The sequence below is a fragment of the Leopardus geoffroyi genome, chromosome D2, assembly GCF_018350155.1.
Source record: "Leopardus geoffroyi isolate Oge1 chromosome D2, O.geoffroyi_Oge1_pat1.0, whole genome shotgun sequence".
Lineage (NCBI taxonomy): Eukaryota > Metazoa > Chordata > Mammalia > Carnivora > Felidae > Leopardus > Leopardus geoffroyi.
Window position 1 is genome coordinate 37209435 of NC_059334.1, and position 12750 is coordinate 37222184.

The 12750-nt window shown below is 42.2% G+C and overlaps 1 protein-coding gene across 5 annotated transcripts in view; it reads left to right on the forward strand.

Moving 5' to 3' along the window:
- Positions 1-12750, forward strand: part of LRMDA (leucine rich melanocyte differentiation associated) — a 1047682-nt gene that overhangs the window by 1033111 nt on the left and 1821 nt on the right. For all 5 annotated transcript variants that reach the window (XM_045437740.1, XM_045437735.1, XM_045437738.1 and 2 more), the window contains one exon: positions 11626-11707. In XM_045437740.1, the coding sequence (XP_045293696.1) occupies positions 11626-11705 (80 nt within the window). In that variant the 3' untranslated portion in view covers positions 11706-11707. The remainder of the gene's footprint in view (positions 1-11625; positions 11708-12750) is intronic.

The window sequence follows — 12750 nt, forward strand, 5'->3', positions numbered from 1 at the left end:
TGTTCACTTAAGATTCTGTCCTTTTAGAGGGAAGCTAAAGACTCTCTGGGAAATTTTTCTGGAAGCTTTTTTTTTTCTTATACTTCATAAATTATGGTTTGCAGGTTCAGTCCCATTCTACTTACCCAAAAAAGTCTTTTCTTCTTTCCTTCTGTTAATACAATCTGCATGTCACTTAAATTTAATCTTTTATAGTTTTTGTTTGATATTGAAGAGCTGGAGCAACTTTATTATTATTATTACTATTACTATTATTAATTTTAGGTGCCATTTGTTTTCAGACAGTTGTTTGGAGAAGGTAAAATCCCCATTTATTAAAACTCATGCACTAGGATCCTCAGTCAACCAGATTTTCTGTCTGCATCTGAATACTCTTAATGTTATAAGAATAAAAGCTAATGTCAAGAATTTATTTTTTAAAAAAAGGAAAAAAGGGAGCCCCTTTGGGTTGTCCTATATCATTTTTTCTTAATGTGGGGTCCCCAATCAGCAGCATCACTGTCACTGGGCACTAGCAAAAATGCAAATTCTTGGCCCCAACTCAGACCCACTAATCAGAGACTCTGGGGATGGGGCTCAGCAATCTGTTTTATCAAGCCTTCCAGGTGATTCTGGTACAAGGGCAAGTTGTATCCTAGGATTCTTTCATTTATTCCACAATAAAAAATAATCTATTGAGTACCTACATGCCCTAGGCCTCATGAAGCAAGGATGAAAAGTTGTCATCTCTGCCCTTTTGAAGCTCATATATAAAGGAGATCCTAAGACCTTGAGAAATGTTCAAAGAGCAGTCTTCCCACCCCAGCTAAGCCTCTAAACTGTATCATCCTCACTATAGATACTCAGAGAAATCCTCATTTGTGGTCACTATGATATACCTGGTAAGACAATGAAATTGGCTTTGGTTTTTCATAGTGTTTATGTGCAAGAAAAAACTCAGAAAGGTTTCTAGTTAACCACGAGTTAATGAGATAATTTAATTAATTAACTGGAACCCAACATCCCCCCAGTGGCTAGTCAATCACATGACTGTTGTATTAGGAAAGAAAGTGTAAGGGAAGAAACGTAAGAGCCATTTTATACTTGCTCCACTGACCATGTGAGAGGTCTCTCAGCTGAAATGAAGAGCTGCACCTGTACTCAGCTGTCATTTCCCCTGGTCTGACACCAATTTTTGTTTCCTCCCTTCTCTGATTGAGTCTACTCATGGATTTTAATTCTAGAACTTTTTTTTCTGTTTATTTTTGAGAGAGAGAAAGTGAGAGGGAGAGAGCGAGCACTAGTGGGGGGCGGGGCAGAGAGAGAGACAGAGGGAGACACAGAATCCCAAGCAGGCTCCAGGCTCTGAGCTGTCAGCACTGAGCCCGATTCAGGGCTCGAACTCACCACAAGATCATGATCTGAGCCAAAGTCGGATGCTTAACTGACTGAGCCACCTAAGTGCCCCATCATGGATTTTAATTTTAAAAAGTTCTCATTTAAAATGCCATTCCCTAGAATGTCATACCTTTATGGCTGTTTAAAAAAAGAATAATATGCTTAAAATCCCTAGAAACTCATGAGTACCTCATTTCTCCTAAAGGGAGGTGGTCATTTGTTGTCAGGGCATGAAATCATCACTGGTCCATGTGCCAGAGACTAATGATGGGGACCAAATGGTGATCAGGGAGAAGCTGGAATTACTATTTATTTTTATTTGAGTTGCTTCTGCCTCTCTTTTGTGATTAGTCTGGGCCAGATACTCTAAGAGGGAAGACAATGGCTGGGTGGGTTTTGGTCAGGGAGGTGCCTTAAAAGGTGGTAGCTATGATTTGTTTGGATGAAATCACACACCTCTTGTATATTTTATTGGTCCAATTTTATTTTATCTTATTTTTTAGTTTTTTACTTGTTTTACTCTCACAATGATTGGTAACTCCATGCCATTGGGTGGCATATTTCCTTTTGGATTCCTACCATAAAAATGATATTTTTTAGGAAGTGCAGGAATTTATCTTTGTTTATTAGTTTGCATACGTGTTACATTTATGCAGGTATTACGTAAACATCCCCAACCCCTGAGCCTGGAAAGTTAATTAGAGCAACTGACGGTAAAGAAAGTCAGTCTTTGAAATCAAGACCAGAGGAATCTAAAGGGGGGTGTTTGGTAGCCCCATTCCCAGAAAGCCTCCAGCATAGATTGAGCAAACATGACATATTGATCATTACGGAACCTATAATTGGTGACCAAAAGCACAGTGTGGCTTTAATGGCCCTCCCTGAATAGTTGCCATCTTTTTTTTTTTTTTTTTTTTTTTCCAAGAAAGCTGCTGTTTTTCCTAAATTCATGCTGCCCTCTAGTGGCAATGCTCTTGACTTCAGATGGGAAATGGAAAAGATGAATATGGACACAATGGTGGAAATGGGGGAGGTGGTGAAGGGGTGAACGTTTTCTTTCTTTTTTCTTTCCTGTGTGAAAGATTTCTGAGTCCCTCCAGAAAAGAAAAAAAAACACTGAGAAAGAAAAATGGAGCCATACCACTTGACCATTGTCCACCTTGATTGACAGCCTGGTTTATGTGACATCCATCAATGAGCCGCAAGGAAGGGAACTTCAGGAATGTGAACTGATTTGCATTCCATCTTGGCATGCACTTTGGAATCCAGCCCATCTCAAATCCATTAACCCCCACTTAAAATACAGAGATGGGGAGTAGGGAAAACACGCTAACACCAAACTGGCCTTGAAGATTCCATTTCTCCCAGCAGAAAAGTAGGTAAGAGTCAGCCTAAGTCAGATTGATCTTTGCAGTGCCCCTATCTTAAAGGCAGTATCCTACGATTCAGAAACATCTGGACTAGACAGATAGAGTTGCATGGATGTCTGGTCTGGTACCATGACCTTGGGGAAACCACTTTAAACCTCATTTTCCTCCATTATAAAGTGAAGGACTTGACCTAAAATAATGATGTTTAAATTTTGTCCCAATGAGATTTCTTCAATAGAGTTAAAGAAATAATTTTAAAGAAAAGTTTCCTGTTCTATGTTTAAGCTAAGAAGCAAAATAATAAAGTATTCTTATAAAAGCATGTAAATAAATCACTGTTTCGGAAGTCAGAGTAAAAACCGTTCTAACCTCATTTTAACTGGCACAAAAAAATGTAACCTAAGAAGAAAAACCAAAATTTGGATTGCTAAGAAGATTTAGCCACGTTTTGTTGTTGTTGTTTGGTTGGTTGGTTTTTGGTTTTGTTTTTTAATGGGGGGATGTTGTTGAAGCAAGAAATCTTTAGTATGGCATTGATCTCTGAAGTGTATATGTTCCTATTTGATTGAAATACAGCATTATGTAGAGATAAGAGCCAATCATATTAATAATGTTTTAAACAGGGCAAGGAAGGGGCACCTGGGTGGCTCAGTCAGTTAAGCATCTAACTGTTGATTTAGGCTCAGGTCATGATCTCATGGTTCGTGGGTTCGAGCCCCACTTCGGGCTCCTGGCTGACAGCACAGAGCCTCCTGGGATTCTCTCTCAACCTCTCTCTCTGCCCCTCCCACTTGGGATCCTCTCTGTCTCTCTCTCTGTTCCTTCTGCACACACACTCTCTCTCTCTCAAGATAAATAAAATTAAAAAAAAAAAAACGCTATAAAAAAAGAAAAAGAGAGCAAGTGAGCCCACCCTCAGACTGGGATTCTTTCCCCTCAGTCTCTGTCTACTCAAACTACCCTTAATACAACAAAATTTCAAAAGCATTGACATCTGAGGAAAAGCATGTTGACTGTTTCCTTTCCAGGATTCACGTAATGGAAACATCTGCTGCCAGATAACTTTTAATTCTGTCAGTCTAATATTTTTTCTGTGTGGAAAGGACTTTGAATGGTCGAGTCAGGTCTTGACAGGGCCACAAATCTGCAGCCTGAGGGCAGGGACCGGGGGCTCAAGGTGGGACAGTGGGGCTGGTTCCTAAGGATCCACTCAAAGGTGCAGTAACTTCTGGGACTTGGACCAATGAGCTTTTCCATTTCCCACTAGCGTATTATGTGAGGGGAAAACTGGCATTTTTCTCCTCCTTTCCCACCTTCTTTTTCTTCTTCTAAAATGACAAGCCTCATTTCAGCTGCCCCGGGAGCCCAGAGCGCATTTTCCACAGGCTCTGGCTTGTCACCCGTCAACCTGTCGGCCCACTCACGTGACCGTTTGTGCAGCCTCCCCCAGGCTGGAAGGCTGGCTTCTCAGTCTCACATTCTTACCACCTTCAAGTGCAGGTTTTGCCAAGATCCTTTTCTGTACTAACTGGTTTCCTTCCCCTGTTTTTTCTTCGTCACAAACACGTGGGTGAGGCCTGACAAGGCCCAGCATTTGTCTAAGTGGGGTATATAATCTGCTCTCTCTCAGTGCAAAGTTTAACCTCCCTGAGGGAACTGAACACTGGGGCCAAATGCCCTCTCCTCAAAGGGGTAGGTTGGCCAGCATTTGGATCAGCTTTCTTTCAGGATGTAGATTTAGCCAAACCCTTGGATTATGTGGGTTTTTTTGGTGGGCGCTTGGTAGAAAGCAACATGTCATAACCCCACAATTTGGATCCTGCCATGCATCCAGAATATTGATCTTTGTCCTGCATACTCTTTGTGCTAAGAAATGAATAAAAATTATCATTTACTTAACTTTATAACAAACATTGCTAATCGAAATAGTCAATCCAAAATAAAACGGACAGCCACTAAACCTGCACATAATGCAATTTATTATGGCCAAAAAAATAAATAAATAAACTGACCATAGATTTATATCTCGTCGGCATATTGTTGCATCCTGCGTACATTCATGGGGAGAAATTAACCTTGGTGGAAATAATGAAAACAAAATAAAATTGACATGAACCCAAACTGTGCCTAGTAAAATGTGTTGACTAAAACTTTAACTGAAGGCACAAACCTTCCTGCCACAATTCAGGCCTGCAAAATTTTACTCAAGGTAATGTGACTTTGTAAAAATTATTGACTCAGAGATTTAGAAGATATAACTGGTAACTTTGATATCGGGCAAAAGCTGAGGAATTTAACCTTGATGTAAAAATTACATGGAAAAGAATTTGACGCCATTGAAAATAAACTCAATAAAGTAGAAGTGAAATGTTAAACATTGGATATGGTTTAGCTTTACATTCAAAAATTAAAGAATGGAATTGGCTAAATAGCATTTGCTTTGAATAATTAATGCTCTCTCAAAGAAAACTTACCAGGCTAGTCTGTGTTTATATTCATAAGCCTGAAGGAAGCCAAAGCATCCTTGCGGTCAAAATGGCAGAATTCAAATGTCTTCCATTGCAGTGTGCTGCTCAGAACCACGGGGTTGTTTTGGATAATAAAGAAGAGTTCAGGAGTGCACTCATTTGAGAGACTAGGAGATGTCCCTTGCAGGGCACTGTTTGAGGTGGTCCCTGCAGTCCTCAGCAAGAGCGCTGTGCCCCTGGTCCATGGTGGAGACAGCCGCAGCCCTTCTAGGTAACTTTAGGATTAGCAAGCATTTGGTACCCCATTCCAACCCAGGAAGCAGACTAAAACCCGAGACAGTTGCCTGAAGTCACACTCAGCTAGTTTGGGAGGGAAGTCTCTCACTTTCTTCTTTGCCTTCTCTCCCCTCTCCTGGGTCAAGTGGAGAGACTCTTCCCTGCCGTTCCCTGCCTGAGGCTTCTCAGATGGGCCCACAGACAAAGGAAAAATATGCTGGGCCTGGAGGATGGACTTTGTCCTCCTTCCACAGAGACAACTCCCAAGCAACCCCTTCCCTTAAGACCTTTTAAGATCTCTCTTCTTTTCATTTTGCCTTAGTATTTAAGTAGCTGACACTGAAGGAGGATGTTGTGCTAGGAGCCTGTAATTCTGCAGGCTCTGCTAAATCTGGTGTGGTCTCCACAGCCAAGCTGATAGCACAGCACACAGGCTGACCTCGGGGCATTGCTCAGCCACTTCTCAAGATTATAAAACATGGGCGTTTATTCCTTTCCAGCTCCCGGTTTACTTGCAGCCCACAAAGACCGAGGGATGCGCTTTCTGGGGAATGTCCTGCCCCGTGTATGATGTTTACAGCTCTTAAGTCTGGATAAGATTCACTTCACTTCTCTCTTTCTGGCCTGATAATTATGATTGCTTTGTTTCTGTGGGAGGAAAGTGTTCAGCATAAAAACAACACTAGTGTTTAGGAATTGAGACTGTTGCCTTCTGTTATTTTGCCCCCTTTTTAATAAGGCAAGTATATATTTTGAAAGCATTTCAGACATGTAGTCTTAGAAGAGGTTAAGGTATGAGGGTTCAACAATTGAAATTCCTAACTTGATGGGTTCTGTTCAACTTGTACATGGATAATAACGTCAGTGGTATTAATTTATCTATTCAACAAATACTTATGGAACATGTCCTCTGTACTGTTTCAACCACTGGGCATTAGCAATTGGGGAGCGGTGCAGGGAGTATTATAGGGGTGACCCATTAACAGGTATGTATAGTGTCATGTGGAAACGTAGTTCTAGAACCTTCTGCAGTGGGCCAGAAAGACTCTCCAGATACTCTTTCCCTGTCACTGGACCCACCTCTTCACAACACTGTCATCACTTTTTTCTCAGACCCCATGAAGAGTCTAGCTCCTGCCTTTACTCATACAGATTGGAGAACAGGAGTTCCATGAGACTCCTTCTGCCCCTCACCCATTTTGTAGGGCTGTCCACACTTGTAAGCTTCTAGTGATCGCAAACTGATCAAAATCTGTCGTCACACAGCTACACTTGCATTTGTTATAATAGCATTTAAAATGATGATTACCAAAACTAGTATTAATAATGGTAATAGAATTGACAGTTTTCACTTTCTCTCTTTTACAAATACGAATTTATTGGTCCAGCCTATCCTCGATCATCGAATAAATTTTTGTGTTTGTATGTTTGTAGGTGTCTAGATTATTCTTGTTTCACAGCTAAGATACAAATGGCCAACCATTTGAGAGAAGACACTCACGCTTCTATTTAGTCTTGAGCTCTGTGGAATCTGAAGTTAATGCGACCGACCAGGACTCATATCAAAGCTAACTGGATAGGGACTAGTTTGTGGGAGGTGCTTCCCAGCACTGGGTGTAAAATACAGGTTGCAGGAAAGTTAGTGGAACTTCTTTCCTTGGAGATTTTGAGGCCCAGCAGAACTCCTCTTCTTTATATTATGAGAATGTGGGCTGGATGGGTCTCAAGAGCTAACTTAGTCAAAGTCAAGTTTTTGATTAACTGACTATTGGATTTTCCTTCTCCATCAGGCACTATTGGATCTGACATCCTTATTGTCATAAGGGAAGCATTTGAAAATACTAAATCACACATTTCAGAACAAGAATGAAGTTCCAAGATTATCTGGCCCCTTGCCTTCATTTTACAAATGGGGAATGCAGCTCAGTAAGGAAAAGGGACATATCTGTGGTGACATAACCATCAGGCATAGAGCTAGATTTAAGTATAGGTCTTCTCCCACCTCTCCTTGCTAAATAGGAGAAATGCACCTGGCAGGGCAAGGTTGTCCGGGAGATCAGGGAGTCCTGGGGTCTTTGCTGGACTCTGCATAAGTGTGCAAGGAATTTCTACTCAGGACTCTCAGGGTCTTCCCCCAGCGAAGTCTGGTACTGCCCCAGCCCTCACAGCCTTACAAGGAAGAAAAGAGGCTGTTTTCCACCCCCTCAGGCAGCCCCAAGGTCATAACTTAACCTGCATAATTAGAACATCCATTCCAGAGGGGGAAACATTTAAAAGATAAAGGACCTCTTTAAAAGAGATTCTTCCCAATACATTTTTTTCATAATTATAGTTTTAAAAGCTTATGGTGATGGGAGAGCTGGCTACTTAAGAAAAATTAGGAGTCTCATTTGGCAGGAGAAGATTCCCCAGGGGACAGCACACTGTCATTTTTCAGGGCCCCTGAAAAGAAACCCCCACACAGACAGATACATGTCAGCCTGATGCACGGCAAGCCTGCTTCACTTATTATGGCCAAAGCCAGATATTTTAATTAAAAACACTACACACGCCATTAAATGTGTTGTTCCCCCTGCCGTCCCAAGACGTTATAGTTCGAGGAGATACAAACAAGTGAATGCATTACAGATGTACCCGGAAACCACCGCCTACTGAGTCACAACCAGCGGGTTCCCAAATTCCAGGCTCGGAGCGCCTCCCTGTCAAAATGTTCTTTGCAAGCAAACTGTTCCCTCTGTAATTTTCACAGTTTATGGCAGTTGCCATGACGGGAGAATAGGGCCATGGGGAGGCGGGGGAGAGAAACACGCTGCCTGCCACCTCACTTAATTTATAAGCAGATTCCATTATTTTACAAATAACCTTCGTGATAAATAAAGTCCTATGGCCACACATGGGATTGTGGTTTTGTTTTGTTTTGTGTTTTTTTTTTCCCTTCCTTGTTAATGTTATTTATTTATTTATATATTTTTGGAGCACTAAAGTCCCACGTGAGGGATAATCACCTCCCGACTGTGAGCTCCGGTAGGATTCTCAACAGAGGCAACACTTGCTTAATTTAAGCAATTGTAGGGGGTGTGAGTTCAAACATTTCAGCCGATTTTAACTGTCACTAGCCAGACCACCTTTCTCCCCAGGAGAGCACCAGCAGCTGGATTTCATTTTTGGCCGCCAGGCCGCCATCCCCGTGCCTTCCTGGAGCAGCCCACAGACTGAGCGCCTTCCCTTTAAGGATTTTATTCAAGGTGACAGCTCCTCGCACGTTGGCAGTCCGATCACCTCAAGTAGCCGAGATAGCAGGGGGCTGAGTGTGCTCCTCCTGCAAAGTCCAAATTTAGATTGACTGAGGTTATCCTTAGGCCCCTTGACCCCAAGTGCTCTGACAGAACAGGGCTGCCCAGAACTTACAGCAGCGAGTTTTGTAATGATGTCTGGGGAGAAATGCTCTGCAGGAGCAGGCGGAGAAGACCCCAAGTGATAGGGAATGATGTCAGCTTTCGTTAGAGCCGCAGACAGTGTTAGAATATCCTTGGCATAATATGGCACCGGTATCTCTGTCAGCATCTCTGTTTTCTGTCACCGCACACAATCCTGGGCCTGTCTCTAGCCCTGACAGTGTCTTTTCAGATCAGGTTATTGCCAGCACAGAGACTGGCTCTGCTCCCCACCACACAGCCTTTTGTTTGAAGTCTGCCCTTTTGTCATCAATGCACTTGATGTCTATTTAAACCTGACGGTGAGTGCGGTATCTGTTTTCCCGTCAAGAGATCATTGACAATATTAATACCTCATGTCCTTGCCTCATTTTCCAAGCTCTGACACCTCGCCAGTCTCCCGCATTCATCAAACAGCCCTCTCTCCCCAGGATGTCTATAAACATTCTTGCTTCCGGGCCCAAAGGAACAGGGCAGGCCTTAAAAAGGACTTTCATCAGTACCAACCAGAAAGAAGGCCTGGGGAACATGGCTCAGAATACTTTACCTCCCTCCACATTACAGCCCAGGTTCCAGGAGTAGCCAGCTTGTTTCCAGGATGGGACTTGCCATCCAGGTGGTATCTAGGCAAGATCTGGAGTTGATGGTTACCAAGGAGAGAGGGGAGAGTCAAGAAATTCAATCCCAGAACACACTGGAGGGTTTACTGGAGGGAATGCACCCGGCTCGTGGGTAGTGTGTGTGTGTGTACGTGCCTGTGTCTGCCTTTTGTTCTTTTACTCAAGAGAAAGACTGTATTCTTTATGATATCTGACAGCCCTATCCATTTCTTTTTATAAAAATTCATGCTGTCCTGGTACTGTAGAAAGAAATTAACATCCTTGGCCTCGTCCTTCCAGATTCTTGAGGGTTTGTTTGAGTCAATTATGTTTAAGGAAGCCCTTTGTGGATTTTCAGAAATATCTGAGACACTCCCACCCAGGCCTCTAGGGGATGCTGTTCCTGGAACAGAACCTGACAAGCCAAGCCTGACCAACAGACCAGTTCCCAACATTGGTGACAACATTAGTACAACCACAGGGTTATGTAATTGCAGTGAAGGGAGCTGTTTGGGGCCAATAGCCAAAGGAATACTTTTTAGCCCAAGAAGGGTCTCAGGAAGGTTTTCTCGAGGCTTGATGTTTCCAAGCACCTAATTTCTGAAAAGCAGAAATTAGGGATTTGGGCCAAGGGGAAAGCATGACCCAGGGGGGGTCCACAGTAGCCTTGTTCACAGAAATGTGACAAATAGAAGTTAATGAGAGCAAGCCCAAGACCAGTCTGAGACCATGAAACAATGTCATCCTCTCCCCTTTTCCAACTCTTGAGAGATTCTGCAACCCCAGTCATTCCTAAATTTGTCCTAAGCCATCCAAACCATGAAACATTTGCCCTGTCCTTAAAGGTTTCTAAGAGCCATTTTTAATCCTTATTTAAGAATAATGTTTAAAGTTCTACAGTAGAGAAACATCTCTTGTACAATCCCCAAAATATTTACTACTTAGAACTGCTGTGAAGAACCTGGATAATTTCTAGTACTAATTTACCCCCGATGAACATTAGATGGTGATTGTTGGTTTCACACTATCAAACAGAGAGACAAATAATCATGCATATAGGTAGCTATTTTTACAGGCAGATTTGTGGCTCATGAATTAATGTTTTATGGACACTCCTTTGCTTTTTTCTGGTTATGCACACTTCAGAGACTCAAGTGCTCTTAGTAATAAGACAACTCTGTGAAGCTGAATTTTAAGTTAGTTTTTCTAAAATTAGAAGAAGAAAACACAAGATGGCAAAAAGCAAACTGTAATTATAAATGTTTTCTTTGAGGAAGACTGATTTGCCCTTAATAATTACACAAAGCTTCCATAATAACTGTGGCAGGTAATTTCTTATGGATATTTAGAATAAATATTGAGTTGGTTAGAAGATTTGACCCTATTCTAGGGGTATTTTTCATACTTAAATTCTCCTACAGTCTCCTTGAATGAAACAAAAACTGTACGTAGAGCCACAAGATTATTTAAACTAAAACTAAAGATGAAAATCAAAGGCATTCCAACCTGAGGATTCATTTCAGACCTCCTGTAAGAAGAAGCCCTTTAATGTCAGAGGCTCTTGTTACTTTTCATGTGGCACTTTGTCAACACCATCACTCTTCCTCGATCACCCAGTAGGTGCTTGATGCCTCCTGGGATTTAGAAGATTCTCCCTGAAAGTTAATAGTATTGATTCATGATAAAGGACTTGAAAAGAGTCACATTCTGGGAAGATTGTTTTACATCTTTTGCTTGGGCCAGACCCGTCTAGAAAGTCTTAATCTTCCATTTTCAGAAATTCTACTAAGGGACCCCAGAGAGGGAAAGGGTTATTATTCTTTATTTTGAGGAGTACTTGGCCAAACTAGAAAAGTCTCTGAAATGTGGAGGAGAATTCGTGCAGGAAACATGGGATTCCTAGGTGCCTGTGCTCTGGTGATATTCTACTTGAATGTCAACTCTGAGGACAAGAAAGTAGGGTCCTTCCCTCCTGGGGCTTAATCCATTTGCTGCTACCCACCAGATCTGTGACCATGTTGCACATCTGCTTTACTGCACCTATGTTTCCTTGCTGTACTAATTGTGCCGTCTCTAAAGATGTGTTTCCTTTTCTTTGCAGGTGTCCTGGGGAAGTGTCGCTATGTTTACTATGGGAAAAACTCAGAAGGCAACAGGTTTATCCGAGATGACCAGCTCTGATGGCAAGTTCTGAATGCTTTAGCCTGTGTCATGAGAATAAAAGAAAAAGGGAAAGTAAAAATAAAGAAAAAAAACTAAAGGAAAAAAACAATGGCCCACATCGCATGTCTGTGGGAAGGCTGTGACTTCAGCTTTTGGTACCTTCTGCTGACTTTGCCAGGCCTGTCAAGATCATCCTTCTGCCTTAGACTGAGTGGTCACATAGAGATTGACATGATTGCCCTTAAGCAGGTCTCATCCACTAGGGTGACAGACAGCGGCGGCGAAGCACCAGGGCTGACAGGAGGAACACCATGATAGATTGCCTGGCCCCTCCACTGCTCACAGGGGAGCAGAGGTCACACCTGGGGCCTCCCTGAGCATGCTCGTTGGCCGTAGTCAAGCGAGAGAGACTTTGTCTTCAGCTTGCCTATTGAGTAGAGATCCCTCTGATACCATTGTGCAGTGGGTTTATTTTTAGTGAAATAATCAGTTTGGAGGAAGGCCACCCTCCCTTATTCACCTTGAATTTTAATCCCTTATTTTCTGCACACACCCACACATTCCAACAAAACACATACCATCCTTTAGCATCTTTATTACAGGTAGTGCATTTTGGCTTGCAGTTTTTCAGAGAACTGAAGGTTCTCAGCCAGGTCATACATTTATGGCTGACTTTGTGTTCTTACAACTGGAGTAAATAGCTTTCCTTAAATCCCTAACTGCAAAAGCATGGACTCTGTCTTGTTTTGTGCATTTCTAAATCCACTTCTTGCCCTGAATACTAGGCAATGTCAGGCATCTTTCCCAGCACCAAGTTCTGATTGCACCAAGGACTCTGATTTATTTATGTATGTATTTATTTATTTTTAACAACACATACATCCAGCTATGCCTGTGGCCATATTTGTAGTTTGGAGCTGGCTTGCTCCTTTGGGTGCTATTTAAAGGTAGGGAGGTGATGAAAACAGAGTGATGGGTCAGGAAGTTAAAAAAGAAAGTGAAGACTATAGAAAACACCCACCAGATCGAACAGTTTTTAACAGAAGGCACAAACCTTTGAGTT